The following is a 21,527-nucleotide window of genomic DNA, read 5'->3' as shown; positions in this document are numbered from 1 at the left end:
ATCGCTGTCCATAATTGTATCACATGATGACACAGGACAAAAAGGTAGATGATGATGTACAGAAATAGTATCTTGGTTTTAAGATGTTATCTCCTGCATACCAACACAATGAAAATGCTTTGTAGTTATTTAAAAGTCCTTAATTCACAGTTTCTGTGAGATACAGGGCATATTAAATCCACATCACTTAGCCCTGGATGGTGTGGCTGTTCAGTGGTTAGAGCATTGGCCTGCAGACCTAAGGGTTTTGAGTTTGATTCCTGGTCAAGGGCACGTACCTGGGTTGCAGATTTGATCCCTGGTCAGGGCAGTGTGGGAGGCAACCCATAGATCTGTCTCTCTCACATGGGTCTCTCTCTCTCTCTCTCTCTCTCTCTCTCTCTCTCTCTTTCTCTCTCTCACTCCCCTCCCTCCCTTCCACTACTCTCTCTAAAAATCAATGGAAAAAATATCCTCCCCCCCAAAAAAAAAATTCACATCATTTACTCAACCACCTTCAGTTCCTTCCTACTTCTTCTTTACATATTTCCTATATAGAATCATAATTAAATTACCCAATGTATGTAAAGTGCTTTGAGAAAAGCTAGGCACATATAGTCACTACACATGGTTTGTTATCATTGTTACTAGTAGCCCTGAGCACGTATCTGTGGCCAGTAGCTCGCCAGTAGCTTGCTGCCACCCTCCAGTAGCTCTCCGCCCACTGCCCCGTCCTCCTGTAGCTCCCCCCACCCGCCCTCCCTCCTGACCCCCTTCATAGCTTGCTGCCCTGCACCCTCCTGTAGCTCTCCACTGCCCCGCTTATAGCTTGCTGTCCCACCCTCCTGCTGATCCGTGATCCGGTCATTACACTGTCAGTCGTTATGCTTCACAGCGTAACGACCATTTGCATATCACATCTTTATTATATAGGATTATTTCATGTGTTATAAGTGATGCTCTATATGTCTCATGCCCTGCAGAGATTCTAAAGTAGTATGGTTTGCTTTAGCAAGTTCAATGCAGTGCTACCAGAGAAAGAAAGTCTAATATGCAAGGCATCTTCCATAGTTTTCATTTTTGGGACAGAACAGGCAAATCACCTTGGAAGTGATCAAAGTGATAAAAAATGTGTTTGGAAGATTTTATGTGTTTGTATCTCTAGATAAATGTTACCAAGCGATGACCTGAAATGGTAAATGTTGAGAACAAATTAAAAAGAGTTTTTTACAAGTGTACCACAAAGGAGGACTGATTAAAATAGCCCCTTCTCACATTGTATTGCTTTCAGACCATGGTAAATCACTTGCAATATTATTAAAGTATTTCACTATATATTTTATTTTTATAATAATGAATCTGGTATGCTCTACTCTCCTTTGGCTTGTTATACATTAATCATTCCACTCGCTCAGTGCATCATCTTCACGTCCATGTGTTCCTGTTGGTGATCGTTCAAGAGAAGCTGACCCTTTGCGTTTCAGTGAAGTATGCTCAGAACGTACCTCAGTCCCCGAGACTTTTCCCTCCCAGAAAGACTTCACTGCCGCCCTGGGAGATAAAACAAAATCAAAAAAGTCTTTTATGTGAAATGAAAACTAAAAATAGATTTATGTTTCATTTTGTCTATATAGAAGTGCCTCCTTAGTCACAATTTATTTTTAGTTTGTGGTACATCAGTTGCCTTGCGACAGTAGAGCCCTCAGATGTAACAGGGTATAATACTCATGTAGGTATTGGAAGTATTCTCCTATAACTGCATTGGTAGGTTACAATAACCAATTTTTGGGATTGTCATAACTACAACTGGGCAGCACAAATATTCATTCAATAGACTTTTTTAAGCAGCTACTATGTAAAACTGTAAAAACTGCATTTAAAAGCTCTCTCATGGCTGGGAAACAAGTCATGAGATTAGGCAGACTGTACTAGGGCAGTCGCAGGAGTTGGGCAGTTTGAAGACACAGGTGAGAGACATCATGGACAGAGCTTTGGATTCATGGGACAAGGGAGGGGCAGAGAGGACATCAATCAAGGGGGAGACTCACTTTCAGTCCTTCACCTACCAGTTTATAATTATGAAGATCAGTACAAAGATCACAAATATACACATCACAACTCCTATGGTGAGCACAAAAACCAGCACTGCATCAGTGTCCGGTCGTCTTGATCTTTTCATCTGCAATTCTAGAGGGGAAAAAATGTATATCTGATGATTATTCCTACTGAGAGAAAAAGGAAAAGGAGACTTTATATCTGAAAAATAACTCTAGAAATATACAGAAAGTATTAGTGGACAGAAAGTTATTAACTTGCTCTGCATGTTTGAAATGTTCTTTTCAAACATGCAGAAAGTTGAAAGACTTTGACCATGAACATTATGTATTCCTACCACCTAGATACTACCAACAACGTTTTACTATCCGTCTATCCATCCTTCTGTCCCATCTTATATTTTTAATATATATCAACATAATTTGCTGATGTCTTCACATTTCCCAGCAAAACTCTTCAACTGGCATATCATTAACTATAGTTAAGTATTTGTTTATATTTTTTTTCTTTTGGGGTAAAATTTCAACAATAAATTGCACAAAGATCTTAAATGTACATTTGTTTATTTATGACATATACAAACACATACATGCAATTTAAACCCTTATCAATACACAGAATATTGCTATACCTCAGAGAGTGCCCTTGAGCCCCTCCCAGTTAATCCCTGCCCTATCTTCTAGAGCAGGCGTCCTCAAACTACGGCCCGTGGGCCACATGCGGGTGTTTTTGCCATTTTGTTTTTTTACTTCAAAATAAGATATGTGCAGTGTGCATAGGAATTTGTTCATAGTTTTTTTTAAAACTACAGTCCAGCCCTCCAACGGTCTGAGGGACAGTGAACTGGCCCCCTGCTTAAAAAGTTTGAGGACCCCTGTTCTAGAGGCTACAACCGTCCTGATTTTCTTTTCCACCACCCATTAGTCCTGCCTGTTCCAGAATTCATAGCCATGGAAACATATACTATGTATTCTTTTGTGTAGGACTTTTAAAATCAATATAATGTTTTAGAGATTCACCCATATTTGCACATGTACTAACAGTTTTTTCTTTTTTATTAATGAGCTTTTTCTTTTTTATTAATGAGCAGTATTCCTTAATTTGTTTATTGATAGACATCTAAGCTGTTCCAGTTTGGGGCTATCCTATATAATAAAGGGCTAATATGCAAATTGTCCCCACGGGCAGCTGTTCGACCAACCAGGAGTTAAACATGTGCTGACCATCAGGGGGCGGTGCAGAACAAGGTGGCCATCTGCAACACGGAGATGGCAGCGGGCAACAGTGAAGCTGCCGGATCCGATGGGCCCTGACGAGAGCGGGACAGCGGCGTGATGGTGGAGCAGGTGAGCAGATGGAGCCAGGCCAAGGCAGGTGTGAGCGGGAGCCCTGATCACTCTGCCAGTCACCCCACAGATGGGCCCTGATCACCGGCCAAGCCTAGGGACCCTACCCGTGCATGGATTTCATGCACCAGGCCTCTAGTTATAAATAAACTGCTATGTACATTTTTGAAGAAGTCATTCTGTGAACGCACATTTTCATTTCTCTTGGATAAATACGTGAGAGTAGAACTGCTGGGTCATAGGGTGGAGGTATGCTTAGTTTTCCAAGACACTGCAAGACCTTTTCTTAAACTGATCGCATTAATTGTACATTTTATAAATTTTTTTCTCTCAGATTTTTGGCTTGCTTATTCATTTCTATAATGATTTCTGTTAATGAACTACAGTTTTTAGTTTTGATGAAACATAATTTATCAATTTTTCCTTTTATGGTGTTGGTTTTCTGAGTCATGTCCAAGAAACCCTTGCCTACTCATGAATTATGCTGATGTTCTACGTTTCCCTTTTTAAAGCTTTCTGGATTTAACTTTTACATTTAAAACTATGATACATCTCTGATTTTTATACATGTTGTAAGACAGTGGTTGAAGCTCATTTTTTTTCTTCATACAAATACCCACACACTACTTTTAAATCAGGCTTTTTCTTTTTTATTTTTCATTCTCTCACATATCTTTATGTTCTTCCTGCAAATAAGGCTATTAAAGGGACAAAGCCAGTCTAGGCATTATAAATTGGTGAAAAGCCAATTTACATAAAGTATTACTTTGTGAATTATATAGCTTTCTTGTGGCTCTTTCTGGTCCCTAAATGATAGAATCATAAAAGATTTATGTGGTAAGGACCAGATGCAACTGTTGAATCATAGCAATAAGGAAACCATGGTCTAAGGGGGTTTAATGATTTCTGCAAGCTATGTTTTATATATTTTAGAATTTTAATTTTGGTAAGTATCACTCTATCAGTAGTAGGCTCCTTTATGAGCAACCTCAACAGCTTATTTGTCTGAATTTTTCTTTCTATTCTTTAAACACCATGGAGTATAGTGTTCCATTTTCCTTAGTAATTCTAGAGTTATACACTCAATTTAGTGATCCCACTAAATAGTTCCAAATATGATAGAGAAATTACATATTTATATTTCAACATTGTTGAATTTTTAAAATAATTTCCGTTTTGATAATTTTAGGTTTATAAAAGCCATGGGATTTTTAAGCTCAAATAAAAGACACCCTTTAGGATTAAAACCTGAAAAGAAATGCAAACTTCCCTTCCATTTTTCTACTACCCTGCAATACTAGCCAAGAGGGTAGAGAATGAGGGTATAAAAATTTAACTCATTTCAATAGTGGTCTTCCTGCAAGGATCACTTAGATTGCTTTTATATCTAATAACTAAAAGGGCTGCATTTCCTCTTGAAATTTTCTAATGAAGAAATAGGCTGAATTTTTTTTTTTTAGTAAAACTAACCTTTTTAGTAAAACTAAGCTTATGTTTGTATTAGTTTCCCAGGGTCACCATCACAAAGTACCACAAACTGGTTGACTTAAAAACAAAGGAAACTTATGGTCTCATAGTTCTGGAGGCTAACATTCTGAATACAAGGTATTGGTATGGCCATGTTCCCTCCAGGGATTCTGAGAGAGGACCCCTCCTTTCTTCTCTCAGCCTTTGGCAGCCCCTTCGGTCCTAGGCTGGGGCAGCACACTTCCAATCTCTCACTGCTTTCTCATGGCTGTCTTTTCTCGTGTGTCTTTGCGTCTTCACCTGGCATTCTCCTCTGTCTTGCTCTCTCTGTCTGTCTGGGTCCAAATTTCCCTCTTCTTATAAAGACGCAAGTCATATTGGGTTAAAGTCCCACTCCAGTATGTATGACCATATCTTAACTGAACCAATTACATCAGCAATGACCCTATTTCCAAATATGGTCACATTCTGAGGTTCTGGGAGTTAGAACTTGAAAGTATCTTTTTAGCGGGACACAATTCAAGCCAAGACAACGACTAATTATGAAGGACAACTATTGTAGAAGTGAAAAATCTGATATATAAGGGAATGGATGGGAAATTTTCATTAACTAAATAATATTTACCCTAAAATATTTCAATTATGTATTTGTTTCAAGTCAGTACCATATTGTGGACATTTATAGCAAATACATTTGTTTGATGACTAAACAACCCAAAGGGTCTGTCACAGTGGTGACCCAATTGCCATTTTAAAAGAAACCAATAGATCCAAAGTGTTCTGAAAACATTTTATCAATTAACCAGTGTGTGTACTGAGATAGCAGAGCTAACCCACCAGCCCTAAACTGAGATGATGTGGGTAGCTCTGCTATCTCAGTTAAGTAGTGACATTTTGGGGTCTGTGTTTCAGGCCTTAACTTATGTAGTGTCAAATGCATGTCACCTTCTAGTCATGGGAAGAGCTAACCACTGAGCTGTCCTAACATCTCAAGAAAGGAGACAAAAAACAAGAATGTCCCCTGATAGCTGTAACATCCTGAACAAAACTCATTGAGATATTTTTTAGTTTGATGATGTTTGGTCTCTTTTGGCCTTTTTTAGGACTTTATTAAAATTACCCTTTTAACCCAGTTGGTGTGGCTCAGTGGTTGAGTGTCAACCCATGAATCAAGAGGTCGCTGGTTCGATTCCCAGTCAGGGCACATGCCTGAGTTTCGGGCTTGATCCCCAGTAGGAGGGTGCATGAGGCAACCAATTGATGATTCTCTCTCATCATTTATGTTTCTCTCTCTCTCTCCCTTTCTGTCTCTGAAATAAAAAATATATTTTTTTAAATTATCCTTTCAATAACAACTGGAGTAAGATTATTAGCTTTCACCAGAAAGATGTTTTTTAAAGACATTATACAACATATCAAAGAAAGTTATAAATAATTTATTTAAAATACCATCCCCAAAACAGTTTAGCTTGTTTTCATTTCAATAAAGGGTGCTATGTTGCATGGTATCTCTAGACAACAGCATAAATTCTTTACTTGAGATTAAGAAATACTTTCAAGAAATCCATGAACTTCCTTTAAAATTATAGGTAACTTTTGGCAGGATTGTATATGTGGGCATTTTTCTGGTAAAAGCCTTCTGAGCCTTAATTGGATTCTAAAAAAATTCTGTGACCAAACCCCCACTTCCCCAATAGCAAAGATGACAACAATAAAAATGGTTAAGAGCACTTGAACTAATTATAAAGGAAATAATTATTTGGATATCATAGTTTAAATTAAAAGGACATGCACATGGATCCATTTCACAAGGAAAGCAGTTTTTAACTTGTGAAATGATGTTCAGGACAAGATTTGCCTTTTGTCACATATATTGATGACTATTATTGTTTCATCAAAAAATGTTTTCTTCAAATGAGTAATTTTTTAAAGGACATGCCTTGACATAATGATTCTTGTACTTTCATTTTATTGTACACAATTTTTATAAGCATTCATAAGAACTCCATGTATACATTTTCACTTTTGTGGTAGAAATAAAAGTAAAAACATAATCCAAGTTAGAGGATTGTTCTTTGGAGAAATTTCAGGAATACACTAGTTTCCCAAAGTGAGGCAAATCCGACTGTACTTTGTGAAAAAGAAATGAAGCACTACCTTATAGAAAGTCTAAATTATCTAAACCAGTGGTTCTCACACTATGGTGTCTGCCAGCAGCACTTGGGAACTTGTTAGAACTGTAAATTCTTTTGTCTGCCCCACCCAAGATCAACTGAACTGGAAACTCTGTGGGTAAGGCTAGCCGTCTGTGTGTCGAGAAGCCCTCCAAGTGATTATGATGCTCTCTAAAGTTTGAGATAAGCAAACCAAAATATTGCCGGGCACTTACCATTTGATGTATAGACTGTGAATCTAAGAGATGCTACTATTTCATTATTATCGAAGGTATCGCACTCGTAATCCAAGGGGTGAATTGGCCTGCTTACTTCCAGGATTGCTGAGTCATTTGCAAGTACAACGGGTTGCTTTTTAAAAGAAAATAAGTATCAAAATTTTTCATGTAAACTTAAGATCAGGAAATAATTTTATTTCCTGTAACAAAACAAAAAAAGAGCCATTATCTCTCAGTCTAGGGAAGTAATTAATTATGCACATGAATTTTATAGTCAGACAATGTAGACATCAAGTTCCAATCCTACCATTTCCTGCCTGTGTGACCCAGAGCAAGTTACTCTCAGCATTTCAGTTTCTTATCTGTAAAATGGGTATAATGTTAGGAATTACCTCATAGGATTGTTACGTGGGTTAAAAGAAACACTAACATTTGGTGTATGTCTGACCCTTAGCCCTTAGCAGTTAATGTTAGCTACTGTTATCATTAATACAATTCCTATATATTTATTTTGGAAACCTTGCTTCCAAAATAAAATAATTTGTATAAAATCAATGTTTTTAAATTCTGATAATAGCTGATCCTAAAACATATGTTTGTAAATTATGAAAAAATTTAAATCCTAATAATAATAAGTTGTATGGTTTTAACTTCATTTTTGCTTTTAAAGAGAGTTTTCTCTTTTAAAGAGAGTTTTTTAAAGAGAGTTTTCTGGCAGTCATCAAGCACTGGGAAACAAATTTTATCACTCACTACAAAGCACCAAATTACATTCATTACTCACTTGCTCTGGCCTTAGAATTTTCCAAATATATTTGAAACGATTTTCAGGAGCTGTATGAACACATGCCAGTTTCACACTGTCAAGACTTTCTGATATGGGTTTACCCCCTGAAAAAATAAAAATTAAATACAAAAATACCATTGAGCATTGTAAATTGCTTTATAAATAATATTACTTTTAAAAGCCACCTCCAATTTTTGAATAAATTCTATGCTGGAAGTTATCAAACTTATTACTGAGAGTTTGAGTGTAGAAGAGCAGAGAGGAGTGATGGATGCAAAGATAAAGTCACCAACAGAAGCAGGTAGGAGACTCCATGGCTATCTGCTCCTTCCGTGGAATAAACTGTGGAGAAGAGTAAGGACAACCAACTCAATGAGCTAATATACTTTGAGATCTACTCATGGCTTCCACTTTATTGGTTAAGGACCCCATTAGAGATAATGAAATCTCAGCATTGTGTAATTTGATATAGAACATCACTAAAAATTTTGGGTGTACCAATCTATTGATAAAATGTCATGAACAATGTGTCAAAAGCAGTTCGCTATAGGTCAGCCTTGACCACAGAGCCTGAGTACCATAAGGTTACAGTGTATTGCAGAAAATATATGTTAAATTTTAGACATTGAAAAATGTAAAGTAAAAGCAGAAAGTTATTCAGAGCTATAACTGTCCTGAGAAGTGGAATTTTAAGTTTTCTTATGATTTCCTTTCAGTATATCAATTCCACTCATGACAACCTGAAGTTAAAGATATTTCCCCAGAGTAAACTCTTCCCCCCTCAGACTCCCTCCAGAGTCCAACTCACAGCCACAGTCTACTGGTCCACGACATTCTTCCACCCGTACAATGCACTTAGATTCACCTCCAGGGCATCCCTTTGTTAACATAACTTCTCTAATACCAACACCTTTGGTAAAAGAAATTGGCAAATGTTAGGAAAAACAAATTCCGCAGAGTTTTTTTTCTTTACCATCTAAGTTTTTACTGAGACTTTTCTCTTAATTTCAGAAATTAAATTCCCAAAATCAGGTTTACAACATTTAGAATTTTTAGACCCTTTATTTTTAATTATTTCATAAAACAGCCTTTCCTAAAGTGAGTTACATGTAACACTAGTCCTTCTGATTGTTACCATTAGGAAAAGAATTCCATGATTATACACATTTGAAAATAATGCATTAAATAAAATTAAAGGGATCTCTTTACTACAGAATTTTGGGGGAACTTTTAAAATGCTAATAAATTAACATGCTTTGTGTGTACACTTTCATTGATTTAACGTGTAAAATTTTTACATCTTAACATATTTGAAATTAGAATGCATCCTAAAATTGATGGCATATTACAAATTGGCAGCATTTTCCTTTTTAGAGGTGCATAAATTGTGCTTCTTACAACCAATAGTGTTAGATTTAATGAAATACATGGTACACAGTATCTCCCAAATTTATTTGACCATGGAACTTTTAGGAACTTGTAGGGAGACTTGGAGCTTCTAGAGGAAATTCCAAAATCACATTTTAACATAAATGAAGCTTTTTAATATTTAGATTGGTAATAAATATAGCAAGACAAACTATTAATTATCAAATCTCCATTTTCAACAACATACTCTCTTTAGAATTGCCACACATTTTTATAACAAGAAACCAAGCCTTTAACTATCTCAAATCTTCCAAGTTTGCCTTTCATCACCAGAGTTGGAGACAATAAAATGCTGGATCAGCAACATGCTGAACTGTCCTGTGATAAACTGACTGTGAATGAAAACGGGGCCACATAACAAGCCTGACAAGCTCAGGGGGTTCTGCATGGTGGGCCTTGGAAACTCAAGTAACCACATAGGATGGTCTGAACATAAACATTTCTAACTCAAAGCAAGTCATGGTGGGTAGTCACATTCTAGGCCTATAGCTTCTTTGACAAAGGTCAATCTTTACCTCAAGTAAGCCTGTTATCTTTTTGCATCTAAGATAGCATGTCAGAGTAATCTTCTCCAGATTCCTCAAGCCACAACCCAGGCATGAGAGCACACAATCACAGAACTTCCTTGTTAGCTTATTCCCCGAATACCATCTCTATAGTTAATTACTAACCCACCAATATAAAGGGAGTATGTGTTTCTTATTTTGCCTTTTTATCAAGTCACAGAGATTTCCCTGGTTTGCTTTCTCCCGCCCCCTTAACCTGACATCAATAGATTTCATGTTCCCTCCTGCAGTCTCCTCCTTTTATTCTAATGTATAAAATAAACTGCAAAACTGGCATTCTTCAGAGCATTTTCTCAATCTGTTGAGATTTTGCATCCTGGCAACTATTGCCAGTTTGGCTCAAACTTATAAAAATTCTCTACAGGTTTGGATGTTTCTTAAGTTGACATGACCCATGAAAAGACTGTATAGTCACAAGCTAAGGAACTGTCCATCTTGATTTCCTTGCTTACCAGATTTCCTCTTTCAACTCCTATAAGATGTTAATCATAAAATCCATTATCAAGGGCAAGTGGAAGTTGAAATCAGAAATGGCTTACCATAGTTCTTCTCAAAGTTCAGCGAGCATGCAGATCTTCTGGAGATCTTACATGAAATTCTGATTCAGCAGGTTCTGAGAGTCTGCCTTTCTAACAAGCTCCACGGCTATGTGGAACTTATCACCATCTGACATATTACATATTTTATGTTTATTTATCTCTTTGTCCCAAGTAAAATATATACTCCTTGAACTATTCTTCACTGCTGTATTCCCAGCCTGACACATTGTAGACAGAAAACATTTCTAAAAGTCCCCAAACAGAAAATCATTTGTTGAATGAATATATAATTTCTGAAACACATCTATACTAATAATAGAGAAATATGCAAATTATCCGTTACAGCATCATGACACAACCGGATCAGCAGGCTGCGTCCCTGCCCTCTGCTCAGGCAGCTGCAAGGCCCGGGGTAGGATAGGATTTGACAAGAGGGGATAAGAAAGGAGAGGGAGAGGAAGGTAGGCCTGCATGCAGACAGGCCAAGAGGAGAAACAGAAATATGGAAAGGGAACAAGAAAAAGACACAGGAATGGAAAAGAGAAGGAAATGCAGGGCTGCACGTGGGAGGGGGTGGCAACCGTGGGGGGGGAGAGCAGGTGCGCCTGGGCAGGGGCGGGGTGGGAGCCCTGCCCAGACTCGGGAGGACAGCTGTGGTCCCCAGCATGGGCCATTAGCAGGGAGGCACCCACAGGTCTGGGACAGAGTAGTAGAGGGTCCGAGGCCTTCTGGGCGGAGGCGCTCCTGCTTTGCGGCAGCAGCAGTGCCTGGGCCACACAGGCCTCGGCCATCCTCGCTGGGCCAGGCATCCCGGGCAGGGAATGGGGGCAGGACAGCAGCGGGGAGGCCAGGGAAGGGAGGGGGTGGCGAACAGCTGGCTGGGGCTGAGCCAGGGGCTGGGGGTTAACGCTCCCACAATGGAAGCTTTAAGAAGGGAAGGAGGGAGGGAAGAACTTTATAAAGAAGTCAGTAGAGAATAGAATTAAAGAAGGAAAGAGGATGTATGAGTGAACTGTAGGAGCTGTAATGAAAATCAAGTATAGTTGTGTCCTGGGGACAGATTTTAAAAGTAGGAGTCAGAAAAGAAAAAAGATAAATGATAGTGAATAATTAGGCAGGTAGATAGATATTAAAACAGTGGAAGTAAGTAGAGAAGAATGTATGGGAAAGGTAGGATGAGAGAGAAAGAGGGAGGGAAGAAAAGTTTTAGAGGGGAGCCGGTAGAGCTTAAAAGGAGAATGGGAAGAAGGAAGAAATGGGGGAGGGAGCAAAGCAGGTCCAAGGGAGAAAGTGAAGAAAAAAATTAAGGTGGGAAGGAAGGAAAAGGGGAGGGAGGGAAGGGTAAAGAAAAGAAGGAGTGTGAGGAGGGAAGGAGGATAGGAGAAAGATGGGAAAAAGGATGATGGAAAAGAAGTAGGAAATAAGGAGGAAAGGAAAGTTTAAAAATGATGAGTCAGTAGGAAAAATTGTTACATAAAGGAGAGAAAAATTGTGTGAGAAGGAGAAGCCAATAAAGAAGTCAAATACAATTGTGTGTGAAGGGGATAAGATTTTTTTTTAAAGTTAATAGGGGCAACCAAGCCGACAGGGGAGGGCAGTTAGGGGTGACCAGGCTGGCAGGGGAGGGCAGTTAGGGGGATCAGGCAGGCAGGGGAGGGCAGTTAGGGGTGACCAGGCTGGCAGGGAGGGCAGTTAGGGGGATCAGGCAGGCAGGCAAAGTGGTTAGGGCAAGCAGGCAGGTGAGTGGTTAGGAGCCAGAGGTCCCGGATTGCTAGAGGGATGTCCAGATTGGAGAGGGTGCAGGTTGGGCTGAGGGATGCCCCCCCCCCTTACTAGAATTGTCATAAATATAATTCTCTTATGAAAATGTTTCAAGTAAGCAACAGAAGAAAGATATAAATTGTAAATGAATAATCACAGGTTTATTACATGGATTCTTCTCATTTTCTGATTTTCATTCACGAAGAAATTAAGATTAAAAAAAAAGGCTGAAAACTATCACAAGAGACAGAAAATGGAACATTGGTTGCCAAAGGCTTGGGGAAAAGGGAAGTAGGGAGTTAGTATTTAATGCATGTGGAGGTTTCAGTTTGGGATGATGGAAAAATTTGGGAGATGGATGGTGCTAATGGTTGCACAATAATGTGAATGTGCTTTATGTCACTGAATTGTACATTTTAAATGGTTAAAATAGTAAATTTTATGTTAGGTATATTTTACCACACACATTCGCAAACAAAAGCTATCTCAAATAAAAGTAATTCAGGTGTAATGTTTGACCAAAAAAAAATGTTCTGATGTAGATGTGCATGGATTTTCTGTCGTCTTACCCTCTGATTTTTGTCTTTCCCTCCCATCACTGTCTTTTTATTCCAAGGCAGAGTCTATCGTACCTAATAATAGACAAATAGGTAAATTGACCGTACCTCCGCTATACCCACAGCCAATCAGAGTGAGTATGCAAATTAACCCAACAAAGATGGTGGTTTAATTTGCATATGCAGGTTGGGAGTGGCTGGATGCCTGCTATGAGGGGAAAGGGGGGCAGCGGAGGGAGCTACAGGAGCGAGGACTTGCCGGCTCCCAGGCGGCTGGGAGTGAAGCCAGGGGAAGGAAGGCCTATTCTTGCACGAATATCATCCAACGGGCCTCTAGTTTAAAATAAACTTAATTTCACTGTGAATTATCTATTATCTTCTCAACAAACTACTCTACAGTGGTTCTGAAAAGATGGTCTTCTAACCAGCAGCATCAGGTTCATTGGTGAACTTGTTTAGAAATATAATTTCTTAGGCCCCTCTGAAGGCCTACTGAGTTAGAATCTCTGGGGTAGGCCCAGCAACCTGTATTTTAACAAATCCTTCAGCAACTGAGGGTGAACAGTTAAGTTTGGGAAACACCAGTCTATTGTAGATCATGTGTTGCCTTAATCCCACCATCACGTAAAAGATTTTATATCCGAATTCTATTCATGGAATGATCAAAATAAATCATAATCCTTGAACATTATCTTCCCCACAAAGCCAATACCTCTTTTTCTCCAAGATATGACATATAAATTGGAGAAATGTAGAATTTAGAATAGACTATTACAAAGAAGCACATTTCTTGACAGATTTGCCAACACAGTATGTAGAAAGACATCTGTGAGATGCATCTCAAGATTTTTCATCTTCTGAACATCTGTGAGATAGAGGAAATTTTACTTTGGTGAAGGCAGTGCATGTGCCAAAAAATATAGGGAGCTGGCTTAAAATAAGACTTAGAGGTTATAAACTGATATATCCAACCTTTTAAAGCAATCCGTTTATGTTTTGTGTGTGAATTATAGTCATTAGAAATAGAAATCAATGAGAGTACACAAATTACAAATAAAAATTGTCACACTATTTTTACCTTTCCTCCTCCTAACCTGCAATATTATTTATTGTAGCTCTGTGCTACTTACCACATGTAACAGTGCACATTCCAAATTCTACTTCTTTTACTACTTTCATATCTGAACCTAAACATAAAATACAAAAACATATTATTTAATCACTTGAAAACTTTTCTAAGTGAAAAGCTCTTACTTGGGGATGCAGATACAAGTACTTGTCATATGGGAAGCAGACATTTTATTTTATTTTTTAAATATATTTCTATTTATTTCAGAGAGGATGGGAGAGGGAGAGAGAGACAGAAACATCAATGATGAGAGAGAATCATTGATTGGCTGCCTCCTGCACACCTCCCACTGGGGATCGAGCCCACAACCAGGGCATGTGCCCTTGGCCAGAATTGAACTTGGGACCCTTCAGTCCGCAGGCCTATGCTCTATCCACTGAGTCAAACCAGCTAGGGATGGGAAGCAGACATTTAAAAAAGTTTTATTAAATCAGAAAAGCAATACTATTTCTAGTACATCTATTATTGTTTACATCAAAAGAAGCCCAACCCTTTAATAATCAAGAAATAACTTGCAAGGAAAGTTTATATAACTTAAAAATAATTTTTCATTACTTTAATACATGATGAGTTTAAAGTCCTACAGAATGTCAGAAAAAAACAAACAAAAAAACAACCCAGCCAATTGTAAGGACCATTTTTTTTTTCTAATTCTATATTTTCTGAAAAATTTGAGTGTATCATTTTCATCCAAAACAGAAGTCTTTATACCAAGTGTTCATTAAAATCATGTATTATAGATTGGGTCTACTATTCCTAACACTTTATTAGTAGGATAATCTAGGAATACATAAGTATTTGATTAGTTAAATATCGTTGGGTTCAAATCACATAATACAGTGCTTCTTTTTTCTCATCATTCTGAAGTTTGGCATAAATTCCACTTGCTGTAGTGTATAAGCCATTCTTCATAGCTCACATTAAGACTAAACTCTCAAAGGATAAAAATATTAAATGAGGTGTTAGAAGATAATTTTTAAAAGGCATATCCTGAGGCAACAATGTTACATGGGAAAATGCATTCGAGTTAAAGCCAAATTGCTGCTTCTACCACTAATTAGCTGCTTTGAGTTTGAGTAAATTACTTAAACTCTTTCAAGCCTAGTGAACCTTTCTGTAAAATTTGAAAAGGGGAACCAATTTCATTTGATTATTGTGAGAATTAAATGAGAGAATGTGTGTGAAAACATTCTGTAACTTGTTTAGTGCTATAAAAATGCTTAAGAGATAACCTCACTCACACTCATTTTGCACTTATTGATTTCATATAATTCAAAGATTTTTTTCTATTTTTATTACAGCAAGACAATATTTTTATAGTTTTATATGCTTACTAGAGGCTCAGTGCATGAAATTCGTGGATGGGGGTGGGGGTCCCTCAGCCCAGCCTGCACCCTCTTGCAACCCAGGACCCCTCGGGGGATGTCTGCCTGCTGGCAGTTGGACATCCCTCTTGCAGTCCGGACCCCTCGCTCCTTACCGCCCACCTGCTCACTGCTTCTTACCACTCAGCTCACTGCCCCTTAGCACTGCCACAGAGGCGGGAGAGACTCCCTCCACCGCTGCTGCGCTCGCCAGCTGTGAGCCTACCTTCTGGCTGAGCAGCACTCCCCCTGTGGGAGCACACTGACCACCAGGGGGCAGCTCCTGCATTAAGCGTCTGCCCCCTGGTGGTCAGCGCACATCATAGCGACCGGTCATTCTGGTGGTTCTGCCGAAACAGTCGCCTAGGCTTTTATTATATTAATGCACTGGAGGGGGGGGCGGTCCCTCAGCCCGGCCTGCCCCCTCTCACAGTCCTGGAGCCTTCAAGGGCGGGAGGTGACCTGGCGATCAGGGGAAGGTGATGCCCCATCACACCTCTGCTGCTGCCACTGCCAACAGCGCAAACCTCAGCCTGCCCTGGGAGGCTGGACAGCCTCCATCCCAGCTGGCAAGGCTTGCCTGTGCCTCGGGCCGGCCCTGGGCAGCTGGGCAGCCACCATTCGAGATTTGCCTGTGCCTCGGGCATCAGCTGGGCAGCCTACATCTGAGGCTTACCTACACCTCGGGCATCATCTGGGCAGCGCCATCCAAGGCTTGTCTGTGCTTCGAGCCGGCCCTGGGTGGCTGGGGGGCTGAGGGGACTGGGGGACTCCGGAGGCAAGCGCGTGCCTGCCATCCACTGGGTGCCGCCATCTTTGAGGGTGGGGCAGTCAATTAGCATATTCCCTCCTTATTGGCTGTGGGTGCCGCCATCTTTGAGGGTGGGGAAGTCAATTAGCATATTTCCTCCTTATTGACTGTGGACGCTGCCATCTTTGCAACAGCGTGAGGGTCAAATACCCTCTTTATTAGATAGGATATGTACCAAATACAGTGTTTTGAATACATAGTAAGCACTAGATGTAAATATGTTAATCAATATTGACTTTGTTAAATAAATTATTTGGACTATCATGATCAATTTTGAATTAACATTTTTGCTTGAAATGCTTGGATACTTTCAGCTGGCACATTATGGGATATAAATTAAAATCCAAATCTTGAACACAGAAAACACAGGTGGGAGAATGAGTACTAGGCTACTTTTAAATATAACTTCTTTTGCCTGGCTGGTGTTGCTCAGTGGCTGAGCATCGACCTATGAACCAGGAGGTCGTGGTTTGATTCCAGATCAGGGCACATGCCCAAGTTGCTGGCTAAATCCCTGGTGGGGGGCGTGCAGGAGGCAGCTGATCAATGATTCTCTCTCATCATTGATGCTTCTATCTTTTCCTTTCCCTTCCTCTCTGAAATCAATAAAATTTTTTTTTAAATATATAACCTCTTTTCAAAAACCACTCAATAAACCAAATACTTAATCAGTTCTATTATTCAGTACCTATGCTACTTTGGGAAAATTACTTAAGTTCTCCTAACTTAAAAAAAAATTGAGCTTGGCTGGCACAGCTCAGTGGTTGAGCATTGATCTATGAACTAGGAGGTTGTGGTTCAATTCTCAGTCAGGACACATGCCGCCCACTGCAGCTCGATCCCCAGTGCAGGACCTGCGGGAGGCAGTCGATGAATAATTCTCTCTCATCACTGATGTTTCCATTTCTCTCTCCCTCTCCCTTCCTCTCTGAAATGAATAAAAATATATTTTCAAAAAAAGTCGAGGTTTAATCATGTTATCTCCAAAGGTCCTTTCAGCTTTGATTATTAAGTGCCCATTAGGTCATTCACTGACTTTTTTTTTTTTTTTTTTTTTGATGGGGATCCTATAATGGTGAGTCAGGGCGATTATATGTATCTGGACTTCAGTGTAGTATTTGTCAAAGTTTCCCATTATATATCTATGAGTAAAAAGGAAAAATATGGTCTGCATGTCAGTCACGATTTATGTATAACTTCAACATAAATTAATTGGTTGGTGTCAATGTGGTGGGAGTCATGTGTCACAGGACTCTGTACTGTTCAACATTTTCATTAATGTCTTGGATAATACTGATTTCATGCTGTGTGTAAGCTGAAAGTCCTGTATGTAAGCTGAAAAGTCAGCTGTCCTCAAAATACTTTATTGGCTGTCTTTAAAAGAACAGGTGAAAATGAGAGTTCAATAGTGAGTTTAAATTTTAAGAAAATAGAAATACTTTATTTTTTTAATAGGAAGTATTATAAGCAGGCTTTTCTTACACACACAAATTAAAATGACAAATAAAAAAATAGTGAGTTTAATAGGAGTCAAAAGTGTAATGAGGCTTCCCTAAATATCTACTGGGTCCTAGACTGTGCTGATAAAAGCTTGGCATCCACAATGATGCAGATAATGATTCTGCTGTGTTTTTCTGTTCTGGCCAGATCCTGGAATGTTCTCTTTAATTTTGGACAGGATACTTTAACTGTTGGCATATTACATCACAGTACAATTTTTATTTTTGAGTTTCTTTTTTTGAAAATTGATTTGCATGGTGGATAGTTCATGATTTTTTTTCTTTCTTACAGGTCTTCCAAAGAAAAAGATAAAATACTGTGTAGTTATATTTATATAGAATAAACCTCATTTTATAGAATAAAACTTTTTTCTCTTGAAATTATTAAGTAGGTCTATTGTCGGTCCCTTTTATAAATCTAAAGGTAAATAGGTGAAGAGTAAATTTATAAACCTTAGATTAATAAAGGGTATACGGGTATATAAAAGGTATAAAAGGCATAGGGATATGGGGTATAAAAGGATTAAGAGTATATAAAACATAGTATCTTAGTGATTTTTCCTATATTTTGGAAATATTTTGTTATTTCATCATCCATAATGATGGATTTCAGTATTACTAATCAATTACTCCTATTTTTAAAAAAGACTATAATAATAAAATGGAAGAATGGTTAGAATGGCCTAGAAAGATGACATAATTGTGAAATAAATTATAGGTATTACATCATACTTTGTTTTCTTATTGCTTTGCCCAAAGTATCACATCACCTTTCAGAAAGATATAAAAGAAGTTTAGATGCATTTTTCTCATCCTCTATTTTCAGCTTTCATTGAACACAATTGAGATTTTAGAGTTTATTTCTTTTTTGGTCCATAATGGCAAGGAAAAGAAAGTTGACAGTGAAAAACATTTCACAATTATTGGATGAATCAGAAGATGAACATAGAGAAACAGATAGCAGCATTTAGTATGCTAATGATGATGTTAAAATTTATTGTATAAGCAAAATGAGAGATGATAACTTAGATGAATATCCTAGATGAATTATCTCTAGCTCAAGACTCAATGAATGAATATTATCTTTCTAAGAATGGAAAGGATATATGGCATTCTCTTCTAATTAGTCCTTCAACAAAAAGGACTTGATCCTGAAATATTTTATGAAAATGGAGCCAGACCATACTATTTTGATAAAAGGATACAAACAGACAGTATTCTTTCCTTTTTAAAGCAGTTTATACACAAAAATATACTTGATAAGGCTAGTAAACAGACAAATAAATGCCAGGTGTGAATACAAAGGTGATTGCAAGAAAATAGATGTAGAAATGAATAAATTCATTAGACCAATAATTGTAATTGTTTATAAATAAAAGATGAAAATGGTTTTGCAAATATGGAGAAAGAATATGGCAGTCTTCTCTTCAACAAAATAAGTGCCTTCCTAATTTTCAAAAGTATTGTGTTCAAGTGCAAAAAGAACAAGAAGAATGATAACTAGAATCTATTACAAGATATACTTAAAATCTGAACTCAGTATTTATAAGATGGATATATTTCAGACTCATGCATAACAACCAATGAGCTTTTAGTTACACTAAAAGTACTTTTTCCATTCATCTTCAAAACCAGAAAAAATGGAATAAAATTTGGGATAAATTTGGAAATAAAATTTAATTCTTATTAAAATTTCAAATAAGTTGTTTTCACTGCCCCTTTGTTCTTACATTTGAAATTATTTGTAAAATGCCTTAAAAGAAAAATAAGGGGCAGTAAAATAAAATGTAAAAATATTCAACACCACTGGATCATAAATGGTGTTGAATATTTTTACACTGGTCCACTGAGGGTTAAGAGGGACTTCGCCAAATTTCAGAAATATCCAGATCTCAGACACCTCAGATTGTTTAAAGTTCTGGATTCTCACTTTCCCCAGGAAAAAGCAGCTGTGCATGAAATTGTATATATAAAATTCCAGAAGGACTCCCTGAAGTTCACAGATAAGGAAATGGAGACATCGAGAAAATAAATAACTATCCTGCATTTGAATTTGCATCTAAGGCATTATAATTCCGTCACCCAGGTTTACTCTAAACTCCATTTAGCTTTTACACCTGGAACCATCCCTTGACCAGTTTAATACTAAAACTGTTAATTCGATTACTTTTAAAACTAGAGTGAAACAATGGCTACTATGCTTTAGAACCTGTTTTTCTCTTTTCTAGACCCTTTCTTTCTTCATATTTCCAAAGTCAAGGAGATGAAGTTGAGTCAATCGCAGGGTGAGTGTGTAAGCTCTCTGTAATGTAATGTTATCAAGGCAATAACAAATCTCATCCCACCATTAACCTCAGGTAGTCAATTTCTTTCTGTCACTGAGGGTCACTATCTGTCATCAGGAAATAAAAGAAAAGCTGATAAATAGAGCATCTATTCTATATGTATAGGAGACGGGAGACTGCCAAGGATATTAAAAGAATCTCAGCTGGGTCATTTATGAGGTAAAGGAATCATTCTCCTTCAGATGGCTGCAAACCTGCAACTGACCTTTTTACCTACCAGCATGTGAGTTACTAATCAATAGGACAGGTATAATAGCTTGTCAAGTTTTATTGCTTAATGAGCTAGCAGAATAAGGTAAATTTACTAGTATGTACCAAGCACCAGCTCATTCTCCCTTGGTTAACACGTTATCATCTAACAAAGCCACTAGTTGGATCCCTTGATCGGTGTTTTCTAAGGCCACACTGTTCCTCTGTGGTGCAAAGGGGAACGTGCAAATAGAACACCTCCACGCTGCAGAGGCGTTCAAGGTTGGGGCTGCAAGAAGCTGACATGGGGCTTCCGGGCACTTTAGTCCGCCTATCCATCTATCTAGATGTGTCACAATGAGGGGAATTCTGAGTTCTGTTTTGTTGTTCCAATGCGAAGTGCAAATTTACAAAGACTTCAAGAAATTTGCAACTAAAAAAAAAAAAACACAAAACAAACAAACAAACAAAAAACCTACAATAGGAAGGAAAAACATAACTGCAAAGGGAGTCAAAATAATTCCACTTGGTGGGAGACTACTTCTGACTCCTAGCACTTAAAAAATAAAGCGTCTTTTTAGCAGTATTTCTGTAGCAACTCCTATATATGGGCTTGTTCAGCTTGCTGTGGCCTTGGAAAATTGACATATATTGCTTCAAGGCCGTTACACGAGTGAAAAAAAATGTATAAATCCGTGGCTGTTGGCCAAGGAGCTCTACAAAGGTTCCCAGGGGTCAGCCTCCATGTCCTCGGACCAACAGCGGGGCTTTGGCCTCCCGGGGGCCTCCGTCCCCACCGGGGAGCCGCCCAGCTCACCATCCTCCTCCACCTCTTCGCCCTCCCGCTGGGACAGGTGCTCCGACTCGCCCGCGTAGTTCTCCTCCTCCTCCTCGGCCTCGCCATCGCCGTGGCCACCGCCATCGCCCTCCTCCTCCTCCTCGTCCAGGGAGCGGGCCCGGCCGGGGTCCTGGAGGGCCGTGACGTTGAGCCCGCGGGCGGCCTGCAGCCCCGCCAGGAGCGCCCAGCCCACCGCCAGCAGCAGCCCCGCGGGGCAGCCGCCCCCGGGCCTCATGGCTCTCGGCCCCTCGGCCGCCCAAGGCTCAGTCGCAGCCGCTCGCTCTGCTGGACGGGCGTCGAAGAAAGGAGCCGCGGGTTTCCGAACCCCTCCGCGCCGCCCGGCAACCAGTAGGGCGTCACAGCTGCTCACCGCGCGGCCCGCTCGCTCGCGGCGCTTGGGGACACGCGCTCCCGCGGGCGCTGCGCCCCCGGCCCCTTCCGACGGCGCCACGTCCACGGCGCCCCACGCGCTGGG

General features: G+C 39.2%; 1 protein-coding gene across 1 annotated transcript; it reads right to left on the bottom strand.

Moving 5' to 3' along the window:
* Positions 1-1,293: 1,293 nt before the first annotated feature.
* On the bottom strand, positions 1,294-21,302 carry SPACA1 (sperm acrosome associated 1). The gene is made up of 7 exons (XM_028135672.2): positions 21,032-21,302; positions 14,008-14,064; positions 8,835-8,936; positions 8,024-8,130; positions 7,237-7,372; positions 2,046-2,166; positions 1,294-1,530 (listed from the first exon to the last, which is right to left on the bottom strand). Exons 1-7 carry the CDS (start codon positions 21,285-21,287, stop codon positions 1,374-1,376), a joined length of 936 nt encoding a protein of 311 aa, XP_027991473.2. The 5' UTR covers positions 21,288-21,302; the 3' UTR covers positions 1,294-1,373.
* Between the last annotated feature and the right edge of the window lie 225 nt (positions 21,303-21,527).

This window comes from Eptesicus fuscus, chromosome 10, assembly GCF_027574615.1.
Source record: "Eptesicus fuscus isolate TK198812 chromosome 10, DD_ASM_mEF_20220401, whole genome shotgun sequence".
Lineage (NCBI taxonomy): Eukaryota > Metazoa > Chordata > Mammalia > Chiroptera > Vespertilionidae > Eptesicus > Eptesicus fuscus.
Note: the sequence above shows the minus strand (reverse complement) of the source record. Positions and strands in the feature narration are given on the sequence as shown.